Below are 24795 nucleotides of genomic sequence, written 5' to 3' on the forward strand. Positions count from 1 at the left end.
CTTAACCACAACACCAGCATCATAGTCAGCATGGACCAACTGCGGGACTCTGCTTGCAGCCTCTGGCTTGCTGACACTTTGGAAGTGACCAAGGAGCTTTTGAACTTAACTGTTTTCAGAGGTCCATCTGCCTCCAGCAGATCTATCTCCAGATTTACAAGAAAGAACAAAGAAAAGAAGCCAACAACTTGATCTCACTAAAGAATTACAGAAAAGCAGAAATGGAAGAAAGAAACTCCCTCTTCCTCAACATTTGCCAATGCAGAATGTGCTTCTCCTAAGTGTTACCCAAAGTCTCCTATGAAGTGCCAGTGGTCATCTTAACTCGAGTCAGTGAAACAGAGCTTTGCACTTACGGGAAAGCCATTTTGACTGAACAAGTGCATTTCCATTAAAAAAAGACCTATTACAGAAATTGATTGCAATACTTGGGCATATGAGAAGAAAAGAGACAGAGAATGTCAGCCATTCATCATTTGTTTACAGATGTATGTTCCCCAAAGGCTTAATTGGGGTTTGATTATATGCAGCAGTAGCTCATTTACACTAGCCATAGCAGAAGGCAGTGGTGACTAACAATGTTTTAACAAAATGTCACACGTATTTAAACCATGCCAGGGCCTGCTGAAGTCAGGGTGGTGAAGTTAACCTTATCTATGTTTAGATTTCCTGCCAGATGTCTTTCATATCATGATTCCTTGAGCCTATTTTGGTCACCTGCTCTAGTTCAAGATGCATGGCTCCAACAGGCAGGACCCATTCCTGCCAAAGGCATATAGAGGCAGTGTCCTGTGACCAGCCAGATGTGGTCCAATATGTTCCACTCTTGGTCTTTGCATTGGCTCAGTGGGTCCTGGATGAAAGATCAGCAATGCATTCTGGTGAGGTTAACCAGTTTTGGAGACTTCAATCCTGAAAGTACACATTGCCTCACAGTATGTCATCCTTGAAATAAGCAGTGTCCTGTAGTCAAGCCACAAGCCATTCTGCTGGAAGACATTTCCTCCTTGTTATACTCCCTACAATAGTATAAAATACACTGCTATTTTCTACATGTTATATTTTTCCTGAACTTTCACTTTGCTTTTGTTTTTTCTCACTTCACCTCCTCATCATTTTTCTGTTTTCCTCTACATTTGTCAGTCTTATCTTCATTGCTATCCTGTATTATATTTCTCCTTTTTACTACTTTTATATAAAGTCATTATTTATTAGTTTTTATCAACAATCCGTCTCTTCAATACACTTCTCCACACTTACACTTTCCAAAAACTTTGGAATAGAAAATAAGTTCCATTCTGCTTCTTCTGCAAAACATCTATTAATTGTGTTAATACATGTTGTATTTCGAAACAGTGTAATACATGAATGCAAAAAGAAAATTTAAAAAATTATATTCAGAATATTTTCACCTAAATGTAAATTTTTTCTAAAGACTACACACATTTAAGGGATAATAAATTATTATTCTGCATCACTTTCATCACTTAACTTTTATTTCCTTAGTCATGTTCACACTTTCCTCAATTATTTTTGTAATACAGCTCAGCTCAGTCACTCAAAGCTCTTAGAAATCACGCCCACCTTGTTTAGTCTCTATCCTGCATCAGGAACAGGAATTTAACTGAAGAAGCAACCTGAGAAATTGCTCTTCAATCTTCAGAATCATTCATATCAGCCCTAAACACACCTAATACGAGTCCATCTGGCATGTTAATTGTTGCTTACCTCTTATCTATGTTTGCAAATGAGCTGCAAGACCATAATATAAAATTTGGAAATATGTTTCATTTCCAGCAGGGTTAAAAGCAATGCTTAGGTTTCTGTGTGCAGTATAGTGAGTTAAAAAATTAGAGAGTTAAGATTTTACCTAAGGGATAGAAGCAATTTATATTGATTAGGACTTAAGAGATGAAGTAGAAGAGTTAATAATTATTAGAGGCTTAAACTAGGGCGTAGGTAATTATGTAAACTTTGGTTTACTTGCTCATTTCTGTTGCGTTTGTAGAAGGAAATAAGATAGATGGACCATTGTGATAATAGGAGAAACCATGACTGCACCTGGACACAGAAGCTGATTGGAACCAAGCAGGAGAGCTTGCACTATGCCCAAGAGGTCACACTGCCTGCCAGCAAGATGAAGGCAGAAAGGTCACTGCAAAGAAGATGTCTCTGACTTCATCCTTCAAGACCACTAACCCATTTCAAAGACCACTGACCCAATCTGAGAGAAGAATTGCACAGGCATAGACTTTGGGCTCATTTTTAATACAAAGCAGGGATGGGCAGTGCTAGGATTATGCACATGTATGAGCACTTTTGAGCATGTCAGGCTTCTGTAAACAAAGCCAGAGCTTTGTGATGTGCACGCACGCCTTTAGGAGGCTACTGCCCTGCCACCCGACGTTGAAATAAAACATACAACTTTCAAACTTTAGTTACAGAGTCTTTTGTCCGTGATCCTATCGATTTGATGCAAATCAATAGGATGCAGGACAAGATTGCTCCTGGCTAATTAAAGCTAGGAACTGAGATATAAGGATGCTGGGGAGCTCTCCACATCCTATACTGTAGAACATCCCAAAGCTAATTTCAGGAAGGTGCATGAACAAGTCAGCAGAGCTCTTCTGCTTCTGGGAGAAATGCATCCACTGGGTTTTTCCATGAAGATACAGGAGCTCACTCAATGCCAGCTCAGCTCTCTCCAACCAGCCCTTTAGCTCTTTTCTTTGCACTAATGTGAAGACAGACTGAGAGAATTGGAGCTGTTAAACATGGAGATGAGAGAGCTCTGGGGAGGCATTCCAGGAGCCTTCCAGGCAGTACCTAAAGGGTCCTACAACCAAGCTGGAGAGGGACATTTTACAAGGGTGTGTAGTGATAGCACAATGGGGAATGGCTGTTAACTGAAAGAGGGCAGGGCTAGATTAGATTAGATTAGATTAGATTAGATTAGATGTGAGGAAGAAATTCTTTACCTGGAGGGCAGTGAGGCATAGGAACAGGTTTCCCAGAGAAGCTGTGAATGCTCCATCTCTGGAATTGTTCAAGGTCAAGTTGGACAGGGCTTGGAGCAACCTGCAGAAGGTGTCCCTGTCCATGGCAGGGGGTTGGAACTACATGATCTTTAAGGTCCTTTCCAATTCTAACAATTCTATGACTTTATATGTAGCAGAAGTAGCATAGTGGCACAGGGATGATTTCATACATCCCTTATTCAGTCTGGCAGCCACAACCTGGCTTCTTCTGAAAACTTTACAGAGCAATAAATAAAAGGATTTCTGGTTGCAAACTCTGCTGCTGCACTTTGGAAGGAGTATCTGAAACTTCCAGCAGCAGATGGCCCTTCCACATCTTCAGAGTTACTTGGTCAACCTTTGATCTTTCTGAAGTTATTTCAATAAACCAGCTGAGTCTGAATCAGAAAAAATCATGAAGAAGTTTAATCCATCCTAATAACCAATCTTATGACATTTTGAATCCTTCTGTTGTTTCTATATTCAATAGCAAGGTAGAAATCTTTTGCCATCCAAGTTCATTATTGCTTTCAAGGCTTTTCTAGAAGCAGCATAACCATTTTTCACGTGCTGCAAAGGACCTGAATTAGAAGTGTGCTGGAGCTGTTCTTCTCTCCCATGCCTGCAATGTGTGTTCTTGAGTGCTGGTGTGACTGGTGCAGTTCCACAATGGCATTGCTGACTTTTCTCAAAGACTGCTGCATCCAACTGTTCCAGAGAGGAAACATTGAGCTGTTTTTGTAGATGGTCAGTGAAAACAGCCTATAACATGCATGCAGTGCCTGTTTACCTCCCTTGCTTGCCAAATAAACAAGTGGTGGAAGACTTCTGGAGGGTATGCAGGAATGGCTTAGTACAAGGGCACAGCAATAACAGAGAATGGCAACTGTTGACTTACTCTTCTAATGTGACTGTCCTTCAACATTGTTATCTCAGTAGAAAAGTACTGGAATCACAAATTTAAATGCACTTAATTATTCATGTTTTATATAGAGTAATTAAATGTTCCCTTCCAACTCATCATGGAGGCCTTCAGTCCAAGGCATGTACATATGTATCACTATAAGCATTTGGCTATTGCATAAAAAGCTTTGCAATGTGAGTTACATATACTTCTCAGCTTTCCCTGTCTCACATTAGCGTTGGTTAAAGGGGAAACTTCAGGGGGATAGTGCTCACCTCAGAGCTGCTGAAGCACACAAATTCACCCAGTTAGTCAAGCAAAGTTTACATAAACTGTTTTACACAAACAGTTTACATTAACTGTCTACTTTCTGTCTGCACTGAGAGTCTAGATATTTACACAGATGTTTCTCACTTTAGTACAGTCCAAAGTAGAACTCCTTTTGTCTGACTTTGTGCATATTCCCACAGTTGTCCACCCTGAAGGGAGAGAAATGGTCACCTCCACAGGTGGTCTTACCCATGGGTTTCATGGTTTGCTTTGACAGCAAAGGGAGACCAATGATTTATTTTTGTATGTCTGCTATTAAATTAACTGAAAATACCCCATGAGTGGCTTCCATTTCTATCGCCACTGCTACCACGTTGCCAGCTTTCCTTGTGATCATCCCAGTCTGCTGCACCTCCTTGTTCCATGGAACATCTTCTACATGTACAGAACTGTGGAGAAAGCTGACAACATACATGCTGTGTCACCTGGTAGGTTTTCTCACACTGTTTATACTACATGGGCAACAATATCACTTAAGAGCAGGAATGATGTTTACCTTGAAAAGGGTGGGCACATGAAGTCTACCTTTACTAATGATGGACTAAAGGAAAGGGCCCATCTGAGATCCTGCTCAAGTTATGAGAAACTATTAATGTCTGATCTGTATATTTTTCCTTTATTTTACAAATCGAATGTTACATTTCCCAAGGAAAAAATCAGGATGCATTGATCAGAGAACTGTTAACACCAGAGACTTATTAATAGTAACTACAGTACAAAAGCAGCTGTTTCCAGCTTTTATACAGCATTACATTTGCTTGATGCAGATAAAGAAAAATTACTCATGAGGCAATGGAAGGAAAGGTGTAGGAGGGTGAATCATGTTGGAAGAATAGGAAAAAATGAAAGTGGGGGCAAAATTTTTTAAGCATGCTGTGTCATCCCCAGTAAAAAGTAATTTGCTATATCAGTGGAATGCTATTAACTCCTGCTTGGTTGGGCATAATGCATGGTGGAGGAGGGAATATTTCAGTCAAATTGAATGATGGTAATTTTGGGGAAAAGAGAATGACTCTCATTACTTTTTTTTTCTAGAAGGGAACTCATTGGCATCTTCACATTTAATTCTGATTTGAAGGCAATTAGTGCACAGTTGCACAACTGGAGCCAAACTCTTGCTATTAGCAGAGGACAGCACAATTGTCTAAGGCTGAAAATAAGTGAACCCAAGAAGACTGCATGCTTTCTTGAGAACAGGATGACAAACTTTTAGTGAAAACATCGTTTATCTGTTAAAATTGTAGTTATTTTAGGTGTGTTTCTTTTTTGTTCCCATGACTGCCATCATATTATCGAGATTACTCTTTGAAACAGGACTAAGGAATGCTCTGGAAGAATCTCTACTTGAGGGATAACAGGCTATGTCAAATTAGAACAAAGTAATCTACTATAATCTGCATATTACACAGGATTGACTGTCATGGCAGATTTTTATGCAAGTTTATAACAAGAAATATTGCATGTGTCACTCTGTCTGCTTTATTTCAGGATGACATCTTCCATTTCCACTGCCTAGGGAGACCTTTTATTCCATAAGAATAAACTTATTCTATGGGGGGGTGGGTTTGCTTTGTTTTGGTTTTAATAACTAGAAAATATTCCAAGATCAATCTATAACTATTTATTAAAGAGCTGTATTTAGGTCCAGTAGGATGGGAGGATCCAAATCTGTGTTATTTTTGAAATACTTTAAGGGGCACTTCAGTACATAAAGGCAGTGTAAACAGGTATCCAGCTGAATCAGAAAGTGATATAAGAATCAGGTCCACATAAAGCTAGGAAATTAGGAGCCCTTTCAAAAACATCTCTCTAAAAAATTGCCTTTTTCTTGAAGAATTTGAGCCTTGAAACTAAGAGAGAAAATTCTGACAGTGATAAACTTCAAATTTTAAGAGTCTAGAAAAATAAGAAGGAAAAAAAAAAAAAAGAGATAGGAAAAAGAAAGAAGGGATGCTCATAAAAGACTTTATGGGTTTTTAGGAGAACTCTGTTTTGCAAAATGGTAGGGCAGGCTGGGTAACATGTGCATGTGTACCAGGGCACTGCCCTGACTGCATGCCAGGTACCCACCTAAGATGCTCTTGTCCTTAGCTGGCCAGAGGAGACAAGATATAACAAAAGGTTCATGGGATGAGATAAGGTCAAGGAGAGATCACTCATGAGTTATCATCGTGGGCAAAACAGGCTTGCCTTGGGAAAAATAGTTTCATTTATTACAAATCAAATCATAATGGGATAAAGAGAAATAAGAAGAAAACTAAAAACACATGTTCCACTCACCCCTCCCTTCTCGGGCTCTACTTCACTGTTGATTTCTCTGCCTCATCTCCCACGGTGGCACAGGAGGACGGAGAATGGTGGCTGCAGTCAGTTCATCACAGTCTTTGCTGCTCCTTCTTCCTCACAGGCAGGACTCCTCACACCCTCCCCTACTCCAGCCTGAGGTCCCTCCCATGGGACTACATGAGCTGTTGCAGCGTGGGTTCATTCCACAGGGCACAGTCCTTCAGGGATGGCTGCTCCAGTCTGGGTCCCCTGTGGGATCACAAGTCCAGCCAAGAAACATTGCTCGAGTATGGGCTCCTCTCTTCCCGAGGCCATAGGTCCTGCCAGGAGCCTGCTTCAGTGTGGGCTTCCCATGGAGTCACAGCCTCCTTCAGATATCCCTCTGCTCTGGCTGGGATCCTCCAGGGGCTGCAGGTGGATCTCTGCTCCCTCATGGACTTCCATGGGCTGCAGGGGAAATCTCTGCTCTGGTGCCTGGAGCACCTCCTGCCCCTCCTTCTGCACTAAACTTGGGTCTGCAGGGCTGTTTAAGTCACATATTCTCAGTCGTCTCTTTTGGCTGCTGTTCCCCAGCAGTTTTCTTCCTATCTCTGTTATCCCAGAGTCACTACCATGTCACTTTTAGGCTTGGCTTTGACCAATGGCACATGTGTCTTGGAAGCTGCTGGCATTGGCTCTGTCAGACATGGGAGAAGCTTCTGGCAGCTTCTCAGAGATGCTACCTTTGTACCCCCACTATCAAAACCTTGCAATGCAAATACAATACACCATTACATCCAAAAGACAGAGAAAAAAACTGAACTTGAGACCAGCCTCACTGGTCATCTGTTGCCCCCCCAAATGTTCCCCATCTTCTAATGGGTGTAGTATTCTTCTAGCCCTAACACTGATTCTAGATTCAACAGCAGAATAAATACTCCTCCTGTGCTGTTCTGTTCACATACAGAAGAGTGGAGCTTAGGCAACCGTGCTGGGTTATGTCTTACTTGTATTTCAGTCTCTTCTTTTTTCAAATTATTCATGACAAGATTGAAAAAGGATCAAATGTATTTACTCTTCCAGACTGTGCACTCATTTCCAGTAAAATATTTCATGCCTCCAGAAGTTTTGGGAGTGGATATTTTATATTCCTTCTTAGGAACTTGGAGTGATTGGTACACATCATGGCACCGTTTCTTTTTCCATGTATTCAGATCACAGATCACTAGCACAATCAGAGATGACAGGTCAGAATTCATGCAGATAAGAGCTCATATTTAAAATTCCCTTATGTAAACATTAATTTTATTAAGATCTGTCAAAAAAAAAAAAAAAACCTCCCAACATTGAGATCAAATGGGAAAGATTCACAATTTACTAGATAATTCAGTTATAATTTGATTTGAGACTATATTTTTAAAAAAAAAATGTTCCTACTGTAAAATTGTCTGTGGATTATGAACAGCCTTTTAAAATTTTTATGTCATATCATTACACATCTTCACTAGAGTTCTCCTTTTGAGATACCTCCTGTTAATCCCTGGATTTTTACTGGATACTTCTCACCTATAAATTCCAGAGCAACTCCAGTATTCCTAAGTCCTTATTTTCCCAATGGATTTTCCCCAAACACCAAAACTTGCTACTTTGTGCCTCAAGGATAATCAAGAGCTTCTCCAGACTGGCAGATGGCCTTTGTAGCTAGCAAATTTAAGCCAAGTATTTGCTCTTTTAGTCTCTCTAGTTCCATTTTTTATGGAACAGTAGATTCAGCTGTTAGATTTGGATGTCAGGGACCCAAAACACTTCACACAGGATCTTTAACATTCAGTAGTTTTTATTTCCAGAGTTACTTTTTCTCCCTTTTCTCCTCCTCCAAAATATGTCCCTAGTTTTCCTTCTGCTCTACTCCCACCCCAATATTTCTGTCTTTGCCTGACTCCTCTCAGTGTAGGGCATTCAGCTGCATTAACACAAAATCTTCTTTTTCTTCTGCATCATTACTGAAGAAACTACTTGACATCAATAATTACAAAGATCCATGGTATGCCACCTCACTCTGCCAAAAATATTACCCTTAGTGCTAGCCTTATATGTTCTTAATTTCATTTTTAGTCCCAGGAGAGCTTGTATTTAGGCTCATCTGAATTCTTTCTGCATGTGAGTTTTTCAACCACTGCAGTTCCTGCTCACTGCTTAAGAAAATTATGTGATTTAATCCAAAAATGTGATAAACTAGATTAACTGCTTTCTTTTCAATGACTGTCTTAGCCATCCTATGAAAAAATACGGCAAGATTTTTTCTTTATAGACATAGTAATTTCTTTTCCTCATGCTTCTGAGGACCAAGTCTTTTTCACCAGTAGGTTGGTTATCTATTTCTCTGCTAAGCTGGAAAGTCTCCATAAAAGTAAATAACATTATACCAGCTTTGCATTAGGCATTTTATCGAAGTTTGTTCTTTAGAGGCAATAAGTTCTGGATACTGACATTAACTATTATTTTCAAAAAGATCATGTAGACTTTTTCTTGGTTTGGAGATGCCTGTTCATTTTGAGATCTCCTGGATCTCATTTGAAAGCATAGAGATACCCAGAAGTTTGTTTGTTAGACACTCAGAAATGCTAGCAAATTTAAAGTCACTAACATTCCTCCATTCCCACTGTCCATGAAATGCAAATACAGCTTTTCTATCTTGCAGGCATATTATGAGGAAAAATATGTCACTGTAACTTAAGATCTCAGATACTGTGCTAATGAAGGTAAACAGCTCCATAGACATGAACTAATTTTTTCTTCCTTCTCCTTACATTATTGAAAACCTCTACACTTCAGCTGTGGTTATATTACTTGTGCTAACACATAAAATAGCATTTTTTATCCTTCTGTACTTTGTCCTTCATAGACTCAGGATGAGTTGTTGTCCCAAGGGAAATCACTGAAATGAGGAACATGAGCAAGATCAGGTTTCTGCAATACAAACCTGACTCAAAACATGATCTACACTTTGGTGCCATGTAGGTAATGTAGGAGGGCAAATTGTACCCAGTAATAGCTGTGATTGTTAGTTTATACTCAATGGGATCAGAAGTTGATATCATATATTTTCTTCCATTTTTCTTCCACTTTTTCTTCCATTTTAACCAGACATCACAGGTCTTCTGAATCCTCCTCCTCCACAAATTGTGAATTGCTCTTACACTTCAAAACTACAAAGTCTTCCAAACTCAAAACAAAAAAAATATAGAGTGTCCACTGTGTAAACAGGTTCCTCCATGAAGAAGAAATCTAATGAAACCTGGTATCACACAGATCTGTGACCTGTGATATCTTCTCATCCATCTCCTTGGAACTGAAGGGGTAAATGCTGGTGCAAGCTGTGGTTGCTTGCCAGGTTGGGAGTGTTCCATGGGCAAGTGTGATAATCAGAGCAACTGACAGCCCTATAGGGTTCATTTAAATGCATTTCCTCAAGTCACAGTTTTGAGAACACTTTAAAGAATATCTTGGACAACATTTTCAAGGTGATAGCTATGCCCTCTGCCAGACTAGTGAATTGCCCTGAATGTGTCAAGGTCATTAAAGGGTGATATGACTGGCAAAGATCCTAATATGCAACTATGTAATTCATTGCCTTGGCATTTAAGGCTAGAAATCTCAAATTTCCCAGAATAAAATGTCACCAAGGAGAAAATAGTGAGATCCGTGCAATCTGCTTTGCAGGGAGAAAACAGAAACTTGACGTGCTTTTCTCCAAAGAGAAAACAAAGTGATAATTCAGTTGAGATTGTTTCACACCTCCCTGAGGAGTGGCTGAAAAGGATTCCCTCTGTAACAGATAAATGCCATAATAAGGCACAAAAATTGTAGACTAAATCTAGGTCTATAAGACTGGAAATAAAATGCAGTTTTTAATAAGCGAGAAGCAGCTTAAAACCAGCAACTGATGCAGCAATCAGAGTAGATGAAGGGCTAAGAAGGTGAAGTCCCTATATAAGCTTTTAAACAGTAGTAAGTACTGTTACAAAGATACTTTTCTGGTAGCAGTATTGCCAAGTAACACTGCCCCAGGTTGCCTCCCATCAGCATGTTCACATGCACCCCAAAAGTCTCCTGGCCTGAACTTTCAACCAAATCATTCAGAGCTCACTGCCTTGTCAGCTTAAAAATGTTTTAGCTGTTGGAGCTGAGATCAATGAGATCAGTGCAAGACCTGACACTGTCCAAAATCTTCATCAACAAACCTGGAGTAACTATAAAATCACTGCAGGTAAGTTTTGTAGAGCTGGTGATGTAAAAAAGGAGCAGAGAAAAAAACAGTAACAAAGATAGAACATTATTAGGAGCAAGCTGTTGTTGAGGAAATTATTTCATTAAAATAAGTGAAAATTCATATTCCTGGGAAAAAGAAATTCAATATTTATGCGCCAAGGGATTTTACCAACAGTAAAATAAGGGTTATATTGGGCAGTGAGCACACACTGCAGAGTCAGGGAAGATTAGAAAAAGATGACTAAAGATTATTTTTCAATGACAAAATTGAGTTAAATTAGTTTTCAAAGACAATAAATTATGTCATTCAAATGCTAGAATACTTTTATGGGAGAAAACACATTGTCCTATGTCTTGAATGGAGCTCTAATCTGGTGGAGAATAAAGCCAAAAAAATTTAAAAGACGTCTGGAGGCAAAAAGGAAATCTAAACTAGAAACTACAAACAAAATTTTGAGGGAGACCAAACTCCTGAGAACAAAACAGCAGAGAAATTGTTGGATTTTCAGCCTCTTGATGTTGTTACATAATGACCTGATGCCTTTTTGTTTCAGGGCTGAGATTCTGGATGCAAAGTAACCATCTGAAATGCATTTGGCTCAGGTCTGATCTCCTGATGCCCTTTTTCATTTTTAAGCTCTATGAATATATATGAATATTGTCTTTACACTTTCACAGCTGTTCCTTTTCTTGTTTCAGTTTCTAGCCTAATTGAGAAAGAATATAAAATCTTTTGCCTAGCCTAACTAGAATCAGTCCATGTTTTATTAATACATATTAATTTCTGTTCAAATATAGCTGGATGAGGAGAAGAAGTTGAAGAAGGTCTTAGTCCCTTACTTATATTCCTGGGCTATATATGTTTTCATATTTTTTCCAAATGCCAGTTTAGCAACTGAGAAGTATGAAATGAAACGAGCAATGTAGGGGGTTTTAATGTATTTATACAGCATTTTGCAAAATATATTCTGCTATTTTCTTCTTCTGTTGCCTGTGAGGCTTTTCATTATCCCAAATAATGAAACGTCATTATCCCAAACTGCATGATTTCTTGTAGATATTTATTATAGGTCCAATAAAAATCAATTTAATAGGAGAAAAAATTAAAAATTCTCAGATTTGTGAGCTGTAGTCAATGCAGTTATTACAGGAAAGTTTGCACTCCTTTACCTTCATCAGGCTCCAATTAAAAATACCATTTAAAAGGCATATGATAACTGGAGTGTTCAGCAAGATGAGTGGGGGCAAAGAAAGTTCAGCTCAAAAGAGAAATACATTCCCAATGAACAATTAACCAGCCTTAATGAGGATCTGCTGACAGAAAGAGGTTATTGAACTGGGTAACAACTTCAATGCCTGGAGAAGGCTCCAGGGAGACCTCATAGCACCTTCCAGTATTTAAAGGGGACTTATAGGATGGGGACAAACTTTTTAGCAGAGTGTCTACTGATAGAGCAAGGGGGAGTGGCTTTAAACAGAAACAGGGCACTGTTCAACACAAGGGTGGTGAGGCACTGGTGGCACAGGCTGCCCAGAGAGGCTGTGGGCCCAGTCTCTCAGGAGCAGAGCTGTGCAGATCTTCTTGGAGGCACTTGATGATGTAGGGAAAATATAAAGGTGTTTGTTGCTTGCCAGAAGCAACCTCATGGAAAGCCAGCCTTTGAGAACCTGGTGAGTGCATTTACACAGATATTACTCATAGATAACTGCAAAATAAATGAAAATTAAACTCACCCCGAGGTAATAAATTTACCTTTCTCAAAATTAATAGCTAAGAAGGCCATAAATATTTATGAGAAAGGAGAAAAAAATAGAGAAAATCAGGTAGAAGTCATTATTTGTTCCTTTGAGTGTTGAATAGATACTACAGCTGTCTATGAAATTTAGTCTTTTCTATCAATAGATCCCACCTTTCAGTTCCAGAGTCTCCTCTCCATGTCTCTCCAGAACAGAAAGACCAAGAAATGAGACATTACAAATTCTACATTTTTAAGTGTTTCAGCATTTGGCCAATACTTCAGAATCTGGAGTGTCCTGCAATGTGTGAACAGAGAAAATCTTTAAATTAAAATGTTTTGAAACACGTGTCATATAAAGTTGGTATTCGTATGTATTCCTGTATCCATAGCTAGAAACAAGTAAACACTTTCTTCTATAATCTCCATTCAGTGCAATAAAACAAGAATGAAAATTCTGAGACTCATAGCTGGGTTATAAAAAGCAAGAGAGCCATTGGAATGGGATGTTTGAGACAAATAAACATGAGGAGATGGCTCCTTGAGATGATCTGTCAGCAAGATCAGCTTCCTAATGCATATATGTGTGTGCCTGCCATGTCATTTTGGCAAGAAAGAAAGAGGAAATGACAGGACAAGAGCTGTAGGTGTTTGTCCAATACAGCTGAGGGGTATGCATGGAGCCCTTTTTGTTGCATGCCACTGGTTTTGCTGCATAAGTTGAAGCATTCATAGAAGTTTCAAATCAGCTAATCCCAGAGCTCCTCACATGGCGGCAGGGAGTAGGGATTCGTCATGAATTAAGCAAATGAAGAGTGAAGCTCTATTTGTAGATAGTATAGACAAAGAGACATGGAGGTTGAGATGCACACTGTTCTTTGCTAGTTGTAAGTCCTCCAGACTCCTAATGGCAGAATGACCCCATATCAGTAACAAAGTTTAGGAAAAAATTAAGAGAGTCTTACTAAAAGTTTCTATGATGTCATAATTTTCTATTAAAAGAACCCAACCAAACCAAACAAACAATTAAAAAAAAATTTAAAAAAAAATTCCGAACAGCTAAAGAGGAAGATAAGAATAAATGCTAGGGAGGTGTTTCATAAAGCAGAGAAATGACATTTGCTCATTACCTGGATCAATCAAACAGAAAATCCTGTTTTGTGCCAAACTTTGATGGAGGTAATTGAACATGAGATGACAATGCCCTCAAAACTTCTTGTACACCATTCTACAGAGGAGGATGTGTTGCATGGGTAAAGCAGCAGCTAATAAATACCTGAAACTTTCAGCAAACACTGCCCAAAGTGAGCCATATCCACATCTATGTGTGCAGAGCACTGAACATCTGCCATGACTCCCTGATGGATGCTCTCCCATGAAGTATGAATGTGCTGATATGAGCCAAGATTCTCCAAAGTAGCTATCAGACCTGGGGATCCCACTTGCATGCTTGAGATATTCCAAAAAAAAGAACTTATACTGCAGACAGTTTGGGGTAACTGCCCCTCCAGTTTTGTTCTTTTGATAGGAATACAATTGCATTATTGCTCTTGAAGTGACATCCTTCAGCAGCTAAGAAGGGAAAGAAGAAAGAAAACAGGAAAACAGGTATCAGTTATTCTCACCTGCTTAACTATAATGGTGAGCTGAACCTTTGCTGATGCTGATACAAATCTGAACCATCTTCTTGAAGCATAGCACACTGAAGATTATTTTACAGAGATGCTTCTGAGGCAATTCAGTGAGCTAGAGCTGTCTGTAAGTGAGAACACTGCAGACTTTATGGCAGGTACATTCTTAAGAGAAATGTAATTATTTGCTATGTTTGCTTGTCAAGCCCAGCACCTTGTCTTCTGTGCTAGTGAGAACTTTACTTTCTGTTTGATTTCAAAATACTGTGATTGCTTTATACATTTTTCTCTTTTGATTCATACTTTTTTATTGAACATCACTACTACTCTTGCCATATCACTTCAGCTAACTCTAAAATAACATGGAAAGGGAGAGATAAACCATACAGTCCCCCCCCAAAAAATTTAAAACCCCCTGTTTCTCTCACAAATACAGACATGTGAGAGAAAGGGCTGAAATAAGGCAATCAACAATGACTGCAAAGCCAGAAATTACAGTTTAAAGTCTCCAGGCAAGCCAGGGACTTGTTTGTAGCCACCGGGTAGTTGACCTCACTGCAGGACAAACTGCACATTTCTTCCCCTAAGTCCCAAAAGAAACAAACCACACTGGGAAAATACTGATGTTGCAGCAAATTTTGCTGGCATTGCAGGGTCTGTAAGGGATCATTTGTCATCAAATTGAACATGACTCTTGTAGGAGAATTGTGATGCCAGCCTCGCCTCTGGCAGTCACAAGATCCATAGCCCTGTTCTATAGAAAAAGCATGGTAATTTAGGACATTGAGAAGGGTCATTCTGATCCATTTTAATTAAGAACTGTAGCACTTACTATTTAACAAAGGAAAAAGTTCTGTAATAAAATGTTTGACAAGCTTCTTACAAACTATAGTTTGCCTCTAGAAGAACATGCCAGCATTCAAAAACAGGACAAAACCATAGAAACTATGTTAACAACTGGCACTGCATGTGACAGTGCCAGGCGAAGCATGTTACTGAAATAAAATATATCATGGCAGAAATGCAAATGCAAAGAAGAAAGATAATTAGCTGAGCTGGCTGAATCTGATGGAAATAGGAACTGTCTGCTGAATAGAGGGGGAACAAAATAGCTGGAAGAACAAGAGCTTGACTGGTGTGGATCTTTGTGCACAAAGCACACCTTTAGTGTGTAGTCTGAGGCTGTAGAAAATAGGTAGGACAGATAGGGAGTCCCAAGGAATCTGATAAAGGCCTCAGGAAAGAGCTGAGGCCACTGCTTGTTGCTGGTGATTTTCTCAACAGCAGATCAGGTCTTGTTAGCTACAATCTCCTCGGGTTGTCCCCATGCACTTGGACTATATCCAGAAGGATGTTCCACCTTCCGGCCTGGCTCTTCATCTCAGGTTTTTCAGCTGCATTTCTGTTCAGACATGGTCTACACCAGTGCTGCTCTCATCCCACCACCCCAGCCCAAATAGTGCATTTTCCAGAAGAGAGACATGGTCCACCTGGCCAGGTCTTTGAACTGAGTGACTGCAGACCAGAGGGCACCTCTAGATATTTGAGATACAGCCCGAGTACCCCCGTGAACAACCTTTGGAGCTTACCTGAGGGTCTGTGCTGCAGTCACAAGACCATGGCTATTTTAAGGAGATTTTATCTCCTGAGAGGCTTCTTTCATGGAGTTGAATTGAATTGCATATACCTCATTTTGTTTCTTGGATAACTCCACTGGACACAGGCACATTTGCTTATTAGAATCACTGTCAACAGAACCCTTGAACTTCCCCATATTCTCATCTTTTAAAATGAGCTGTGGCACCTGGCACCAATAAATACAATTCAGATACACATTTATTATACACAGGTGTTTTGAATGAACAGGCAGAGCATAAACAATAGCTCACAGCACGATGATGAGTACTAAAATTGAGAGCCAGGGTCAGATCTAGCCTTGCATTCTGAGCCAGGAAAGATCATTGGATGCAAGGCATAGCAGTGACTTCCAAGAAAATAGCTGAGGTAGGAAAAGAATGGGTAATTTTAATAAACATGTATATGAAATGTATTTATTTTTATATATAAAAAGATCCTTTCAACCAAGCTGACATGAGCTCAGCAATTAAAATAGAAATACAGAACTTTAAATGGCAGAGAATTCACTAAAAATAGAAAAGTAAGGAATCCCCCAGTGACAGATAGGGTGAAACATTAAGTTGGGAAGACACAAAATTATCCATGGACTGATCAGACTCAGGAGACAGAGGATTCAGATGCAATAATCCTGCAGAGGTATCACAGGCAGATGGGTTCTAACAGAAACTTGAAACAACAAAGAGTTGTCAAGTGAGGGGAAGGCAAGGACATGAATCTGAGCCAACTATCCATGCAAATAGTCTCAGCAAAGTTTTGGAGATTAAAGTAAAGTAGCACTTGTGTTGTAAAAGCTGTGTACTCTTTGAAGGGTGGCTTGCAAGGCTGAAGGGGTGAAAGAGGCTAAGTTCCCATTGACAGACTTATTTCTGTACATAGCTGGGTCGTATTTAGTAATAATAAGTTTGCTGAGCCTTAGGCTGACACTGTCTGGAGCCTACCCAGAAGCAGGAACAAATGGATTCTCTGTCTTGTGGGCCAGAATTGCTCCAATAATTTATTATTCAATATGAATCCATTAACAGTAACAATGTCATAGGCTTTGGAGGAGATGGTGTAGCACAAATGATGATGAAAGACTAACATATCCTCACAATTACTTTATTAACCCTGGGGAAGTATGAAAAAAGAGCACTGGGCTTGGTTTCCCAGGACTTTGGTCTCTCAGGGCTGGCAATAAACCAAGGAAAAAAAAAAAAAAAAAAAAAAAAAAAAAAAAAAAAAAAAAAAAAAAAAAAAAAAAAGAAGCTGTTCTGCAAAGAGATTATATTTGATATGAAGATGGTCCAAAAAAATCAATTAACTCTGAAATTTCCAACAGCATTTATATGTCAACATTTAGAGGGCTGGATACCTTAAAGATTATTTGAATTTTGGAAAGTTGCTGAAAACTAAAATAGAGAACAATCAATTCTCCCCCAGTATCTAAGATACAAATGGGAATGTTCCCAAAATAAAACTTGTTTCTGAGTGCATACATTAGAACAAAACTGAAAGAACTTCACTGGCTTCAGTAGTTTGAGCTCACTCATTCAAAGTCAAATAAATCCATCAGGTCAAGAGACAAATATTGTACAGCATAAATTATCCAGAGACATCATGAAAAACACCTCACAAAACGCCACATACACAAATTTTAAGAAACAATTGAGCTGTTTAAAAATCGCTAAAGAAACTATTACGTAAGGAAAAGGAGTGCTGGGGAGCACATGCACCTTTTACCTGCAAAATGACAAAAAGGCCAAAGCTCAGTAGTACAAGGCAGTGATGCTGAGCCCCAGAAAAACTAGTTTTCTCAGGAAATATGAGGGGGGTCTGCTAGGAGCTGCCAAAGCTGGTAGCAGGAATGAAATGAGGTTGCCACAGCTCCATGTCCAGCACACAGTGAGGCTGAGCACATACACATGACCCTGTGGGTGTACACATTCCAAGCTGGGGTTTGAGCCAGGAAAGGGAAGAGACCAATAAGAAATGGATCCTGCAAGGTGGGATGCTTTTTGTCATGCCAGTGTTCTTCCTTACACAACTGGCTCAGGTGTGGAAACTCCTCTCCAGGGGAGGTATTGGGACATTGTTGTGGGTGGGAGTGGAACCTTCGGACAAAGTTTACTAAAGAAGCCTTCCCACTGAGTCACAAGGTGAGAAAGGACCCCCTTGCTTTCTAAACCCCTTCTCAGAGAGAGGAGCCTAGGCACAGCTGGATTCAGTCCTAGTTTAGTGAGAAAGCAAGAGAGACTGCACTGGTCAGGCACAGGGCATGGAGACTGACAGGTGACAATTCCCAGCTCACAGGGGATTGACTGGACCCTTTTATCTCTACATTCACAGAATCATAAAATTTCACTCTACATTCACAGAATCATAAAATTCCATTTTCTCAATACACTTTGATTCATCTCTTCTCCCACTTTTGGTTGCTACTCCAAATTTCCATTACAAGTCCTGTACATACCCAAAATACACTTCCCATATGTTCTACAGGGTGCTCCCCTGCCCCTTTAAACAGTAACACTCTCAGTTGATGCAGTGATCCTGAGAGATGCTCCCCAATCAACCCTCTCTGGTGATTTTCTCACCTGGACCATGGACTGATTTCTGTGCTGTGAAAACCCGAGAAGAAACCAGGCTGGGACTCCATTTCTGTGATGAAGATATTTTAGTTCCCCCATTCCTTTGTGTTGATGAGACTGGTCTTTAGCCACACCAGTGGCCCCTGTTCCCTTTCCTTGCTATGCTATAAGACAGGTTCCTAATCATGTGGTGCAACCTGTGAAACTTGCCCCTTTGAAATTAACCCTTATCCTGTAAGAATGGAAAACAAGGTGAACTTATTTCATGTGGGGTTCATCGACTCCCAGTTGTGCTTCTGTGCTCCTTTGTGTCTGTGGAGATGAGTTCTTTGCCATATAACCTTGCAGATTCTTCTTCTGTAATTTGAGGCACCTACTTTTGCATGCAGAGAAACTCTGGCTGAACTCAAGTGAATATCTACTTACGATGCTGCTTTCTACACCCCAGCTACTGTCTGCTTAGAGCGAATCTACAGAACTGTAAACTGAGATCAATTCTTAATTGTTAATAAAACCATTTTAGGAAAAAAACAAATTACACCAAGAGTAAACAAATTACTGCTATCAGATGCTACTCATCCAAGCATTCTAGAACTTGGAGATGAAACCACTGCGTTTCAGACTAAGTAGAAACTAATATTTAGACCAGTCTCAGTACCTATGTCCAGGGCTGTAGTCAGCTCACAGACCTACATTACACTAATCAGAACCATGTGAGAGTCTGGAGGGTAACTCACCTACCCATCTGTGGGCAAGGTTCAGACTTCTTGTGTCACGTTAAGATGGTCCAGGATGACCCAAACATCTGCAGATAACACACAGAACCATAGAGAAGGTTCTCCTCCCTTCCTGAAACCCCACCAGGGTGTTGCAGTGGTTTCTCCCATGGACAGCATGTGAAAAATGAACTTCAACAGATGTTAGCTGTATTGCTTGTTTTCTACCAGAGAATACTTAGCCACTTGAGAAATCTGTAAGCAGTAGAAATACTGATTAAGCCATACAGAACCAAATAAATTAAAGTAGAAGAATGGTAGGTCTGACAAGGCTCATAATACATTCCAGCAATTATAGAATGGTAGTGAGTGATGTATACAGCTTCTCTAGTCCTTCATCTGGAAACATTTTAATATAGAATTAATAAAATAATCACTTTTCCATATTGTCCCTCTTACCTTTCACTCTCCCTGAGATGAACTGAGTGGAATCTCTTAGGCTGTCCATCAACTAATCTCATTCCTCACTTCTAGTCAAGAGTTTTCTAAGTTAACACTTTCCCTTCTCTGTCAACATGTTGAGAAAGCAATACATCCTTACAGATAAGGCCAAGTCCAGAGCAAATACCTAGAGGATTGTCCAATTTTAAAACATCTGGATTTTTTTTTGTGGTTTTCTATATAGGAACTGGAATTTCAGTGAGAAGACCTGCATCTCTTTTTACACTTATAAGTTAACTTATTTACTACAGCACCTCTAAAAAGGAGCAAAAGCCTAACTTTAACTGTGCCCTCATGAAAATCCTTGGAGTGAAGGTGGGATTTTTCAGGAGTGCCTGTGTGACTTCAACATGAGATTTATTATCAATTAAAAATGAGCTCTGGAGCTTGCCTGTGAGTCTCGTGTCAGCAACCATTCCTTGCACAAGTTCAAAGGTAAATTCTGCATTAGGACAGTTATTTCTTCCAGTGATGCAGTAGTGGTGACACGCAGGATAACACTGAATTTGCAGGGTAATCTGTAGTTTTATTGATACAGAAGATTAAAGTTTTACAGAACATCAGCCAAACCCATCCTCTTATTTCCCCAATAGTTGAGGATGAACAGTTACAGACAAGAAAATTATCCAGTTACCTGTAGTGCACCTAATGATTAAATTACATTAAAACTGTTAACAATATTATATTGTAAAATATAAGTTCATGTACAGTATATAAATACAATAGCTTTCTGCTCCTTGTCAGGAACATAAGCTAATCACACACATTTTGCAGTTTAATTTAGCTTGTGCTAAAGTACATTTCCATCTTAAATATACACCTTAATGTAAACCATACCTATGAAACCTTTCAGTTTCACTCCCTGCCTCTTAACTTGCAACTAATGTTACAGCACTTTAAAAGCTGAATGGACACTCTTATGCATAAGAGGTTTCTGTCAGAATTTCCTCTCTTTTAAATCTTTGGCAATGCTTTACAGGACACTCTCATTAGCCAGACGTAGTTTTTTACCACATGACATTTTAATCTTACCCAAAGCATGACACGCTGATTCTTGACTCTTTTCTGTCTGAAAGGGCAGGCCATGCAAATGTGCTGTATGAGTGTTAAAATTATAAAAATCCTACACTGTAGGAGAAAATTGACATTGTGCAAAATACATTAATAAACATTTTAAAGATTCAAAAGATACAACATTGTTAGACTTGGCAACACTGGCCAACTGCATAAAAACACTACTTCATACCTGGTCAGTTGGTGGCCACTCATTGCTCTGGACACCTGTGCCTTGACAGGTTGCACTGCAGTAAGACAGAGCAGGAAGATGTGCATGGCTTTGTATTCGGGCTAGCCTTTCCAAGGTCTGATGGCAAAGATTCGAACCCTCAAACCTATCAAGCTTCTGAACAAGTTATCTGGCTTTCACAAGGATATGTTACATTCACTGGGTACCAGGGCCACCTCTCTAGGCTGTAGGTACCCAGCTCAGCAAATATTCATTGACAGAACTGTGGCAGTACTCACCTGCACCTGACAAAACCCCCACCAAACTCTGAACTGGACAAGTCCCTCCGCACCCTGGTAGAAGCACCTTCTCAGAGCTCACCAGGACACAACCAAAGCAGAACAGATATGAATGGACTTCAAAGTCCTTTATTCTCCCACTATACAACTAGAAAGATGAAAAACCAAGAGGAAAAGTAGCTAGCATTTAAATCCTCTCAGTCCTACTAAAGATGTTTCTTGCAGAGGTATTTCATGTAAAGTAAAATATGCTGCACAGAAATATATTCTATTGGTGTGTAGTGTATGGGTTAGGTAAGCAACAGATTGACTATGAAACAATTGGAAACACTGAGATTTAGTGTCTTTTAAAACAGCTTAAGGACTAAGAAACCATCAAGATGAAAAGCTGAAGTTACCTTTTTCTTCTCTGCTAACTACCTGTGTTTGCTCCACTGTGGCACTTTCCATAAGAAAGGTTGATTCTGTGGTATCACACAGGCAGAGACTCATCCCCTTCCAAGTGCCTGCCAAGAATTTACCTTTGTCCATGCTAAAATCAAAATTAGAGCATTACTCAGAACTATTGCTTGAACAAATACATGCCATTTAAACTACATGCTGTAACAAATCCCTATCAGAAATGCCCTCATCAACATGGAGATAAAAGTGCTCATTACAGTCACCAGATGGTAGATGACATTGGAAATATTCTTAAGAGAAAATATAAATATAGATACATTTAGCAGTATATTACTCTAGCACTCTAATGCCAAATGGTGGATTTCCAAATGGTATATTTCTGAGGAATATACTGAAGGCAGGCAAAATGTTACATATATTTCTATCTTAATTTGTATGACTACAGTGGAGAGGTTTTGGCATAACATATTTCTTGGGGGAATGTTATGATTAAAAATTTCCCTTAGAAAAAATTGTTTCTTCATAACAGGAATGAGTATGATAAATAGTTATGTTATTGCACAAAATATAGGGTTTTTAGAAAAACAAGACCAAAAATAGTGCTTCAACATTTGGAGTGAAAGTCATCTATGAACTGTGAGACAGAAAGTCAAATACAAACCCTGAAAATCAGGACTGTACATGGGGACTCACCATGCAGGCTTGATAAACAAAACTAATTTCTAACCAGATACCAACCTGTGAACTTAGTATTTTTTTTTCTTCCAAAGAGACAAAAGAAGCAAAAATATGTAAACGGCATGTTAGGTACTACTTAAGGCAGAACATAAGAATGCAAAAATAATTATTATATATTCCAATAGAAATATAGATATGTAGTCTACAGACTTCTACCCACAGGTAATAAAAAATACAGTATTTCATACTTCTGTATAGTTGAAATCAAGGATAAAGAAATTGTGTAAAAAATGGGTCAGGGTAACAGTTACCAAAATGTACAAAAATAAACTGCTTATCATATGTGATGTTGAATGTTTTTGCATGAAAGTAATATTGCTTTGATAAACAAAACAAAATCTTGTAACTTTTCATTTCAAAGTCCAGAAGAGATATATAATTACTTTCTAAAAAAATAATGTATTTTCACATGTATATCCTACATCTCTTACAAACTGTACCTCTTTACACAGTACCAGTAGTTGAAAGCAGGTCCTGAGTCAAGAATTTCTTGTTAAGGAACGAAATAGTTCACAGTGCCTGGTTAATTACTTTAACCCAACCACCAAGTCTGTAGCATTTAAATCTGCAGGAAAGCTCCCTGTTGCATTAGCAAGAACTGTGGATGCAGGATAAATTATTTCTTCAACCGTCACATATGTCCCCGTTAAAAATCCAACAAATCCAACAACAGCTATAAAAACATCTTTAAATATTGTCCATAAACTTAGGTTTTCCTTGTAGAAAGTGAGGATTTCAACTAGAGGTGGCAGAATCAGTCCCAGAGTGCTGCTGCTGACGGCTCCCACAAAAGAAATCACCAGGTCTAGGCGAGGGATCAGAACTGCTACAGCACCTAAAGTACAACAGGAAAAACAGTGGCTTCAGATTCAACATCTCCATGGGAAACAAAACTGCAACAAACACATCAAGTGGTTCAGGCTTTTTACAAAGCTCCACCATTCAGTATTTTTCCAGCTCCATGTAGCGGGCATGAGATGAATATAGATTGATAGATGAATGAAACTATATAGATGAATGCACATATCTGTCAGTAACCCACATCATCGTACTCATCTGAGAGACCCAGTTTCAATTCTGAATTTCTGCATGAGCTGGCAGAGCATTAAGTTAAAGTGTTCTTGCACTTACAGGGTAAATAGACTTGGTCTGCAAATCACAGAGAAATGAAAGATATGAAACTGCAAGAAAATGTTTTACTTTTTTGGTTGTCAAGAGATTTTTTAGGATGAAACAATAAAAGCTGAGGAAGAATAGAAGGAGCTGTTGCATGCTGCCCAGGAGACAGTGGGTAAAACAAAATTACTGCCTATTAATTTCTATAACTAATCTAAAAATCACATAAAATTATTCAAAATTAACAAAGCCTGTTGATGGCTTAGCAGTCACACAGTAACTTAAGTGACTTTTACCTACGAACTTGAAAAATCTTGGTTTGTACAATTGCATTCAGATTGTAAAATGCTGCTGTAATAGGTGCTTAGTTAACTAATTAAGAACTCAGCCCTGCCAAAAGGGTCTGAACACAAGGCCCACTAAGCCTTTTATCCTTGGCCAGTCTCACCCCCTAAAATTACAACAGTTAGAGAAAAAGAATCCGTCATGTTGGATCAGAAACACTTCCAGTTTTAACCACTTTGGCTGGCAAGATCTCCTAGTATTAACTCAGATACACCAGTTACTGTGTCACATTTTCAGTCCTGGATTAGAAAACAGCTTTCAAAAACCTCTATAAGACCCTTGTATGTGGTGGAAATGTCTCTTTTCCCTTCCATGGATATACTGCCTTTTAACTATCAGACATTAGTGTAAACATTCTTTAACTATCAGACATTAGTGTAAACATGTTTGCACCCTTCCAGCACGTCAAGACAAGGAAGCAATCATAAAGAAAGAGAAAGGGGAAAAGAGGTGTAAAAACCATCAGCACACACAAAAAAACCCCCAAAAACAAAAAACACGTAATATGCTTTTGTTCTTCCATAACTCCCTTCTTCACTCTGAAGCCAAAATAAAAGCACGTCTGCTTTTTAAAGCAACTTCACTGACCATATGTTATCCAGAAAGTATTTATGGAACAAGGAGGAAAAGAGATCTCCCCGTAACATGTGAGGGTGAAAACCAAAAGGTGTGTATTAGCTTTATAATGTGTAACTATGAAGCTGTGCTTTCTATTTGCAGAGTGTCTTTGCTGTGGGCTGAATAGCACCAGCTGCATCAAATTCTGACACACTGTGATTATGAAAGGCAGCATACTCAAATGATGTTCCTGTTGATGTTCTCCATTGAGAATAACTTGGGGAAAACTGCATTGGAAAACACACTCAAAATTCACTTAAGAAACACAACAGTTGTCCACTGCTACCTGGCAACTGTTTGCTACACATCTTAATGAAACTTGCAACTACAGAGCTAAAGACATAAAGGAGCTAAGACTAAAAGGTATAAAACCTGCAGAGGGATAGACAGGATTCTCTAGCCCATCTGTATGAAAGGAACATATCATGCACAGATCGGCCAAAAAGAAATCCATTAACTTGTTCCTGCTTAAGAT

General features: G+C 39.1%; 1 protein-coding gene across 1 annotated transcript in view; it reads right to left on the reverse strand.

Moving 5' to 3' along the window:
• Nucleotides 1–20082: 20082 nt before the first annotated feature.
• SLC36A4 (solute carrier family 36 member 4) overlaps nt 20083–24795 on the reverse strand; it is an 85971-nt gene continuing 81258 nt past the window's right edge. Inside the window, exon 11 of the mRNA XM_066341307.1 lies at nt 20083–23076. Within this exon, the coding sequence (XP_066197404.1) occupies nt 22769–23076 (308 nt within the window). The 3' untranslated portion in view covers nt 20083–22768. The remainder of the gene's footprint in view (nt 23077–24795) is intronic.

This window comes from Sylvia atricapilla, chromosome 2, assembly GCF_009819655.1.
Source record: "Sylvia atricapilla isolate bSylAtr1 chromosome 2, bSylAtr1.pri, whole genome shotgun sequence".
Taxonomy (NCBI): Eukaryota; Metazoa; Chordata; class Aves; order Passeriformes; family Sylviidae; genus Sylvia; species Sylvia atricapilla.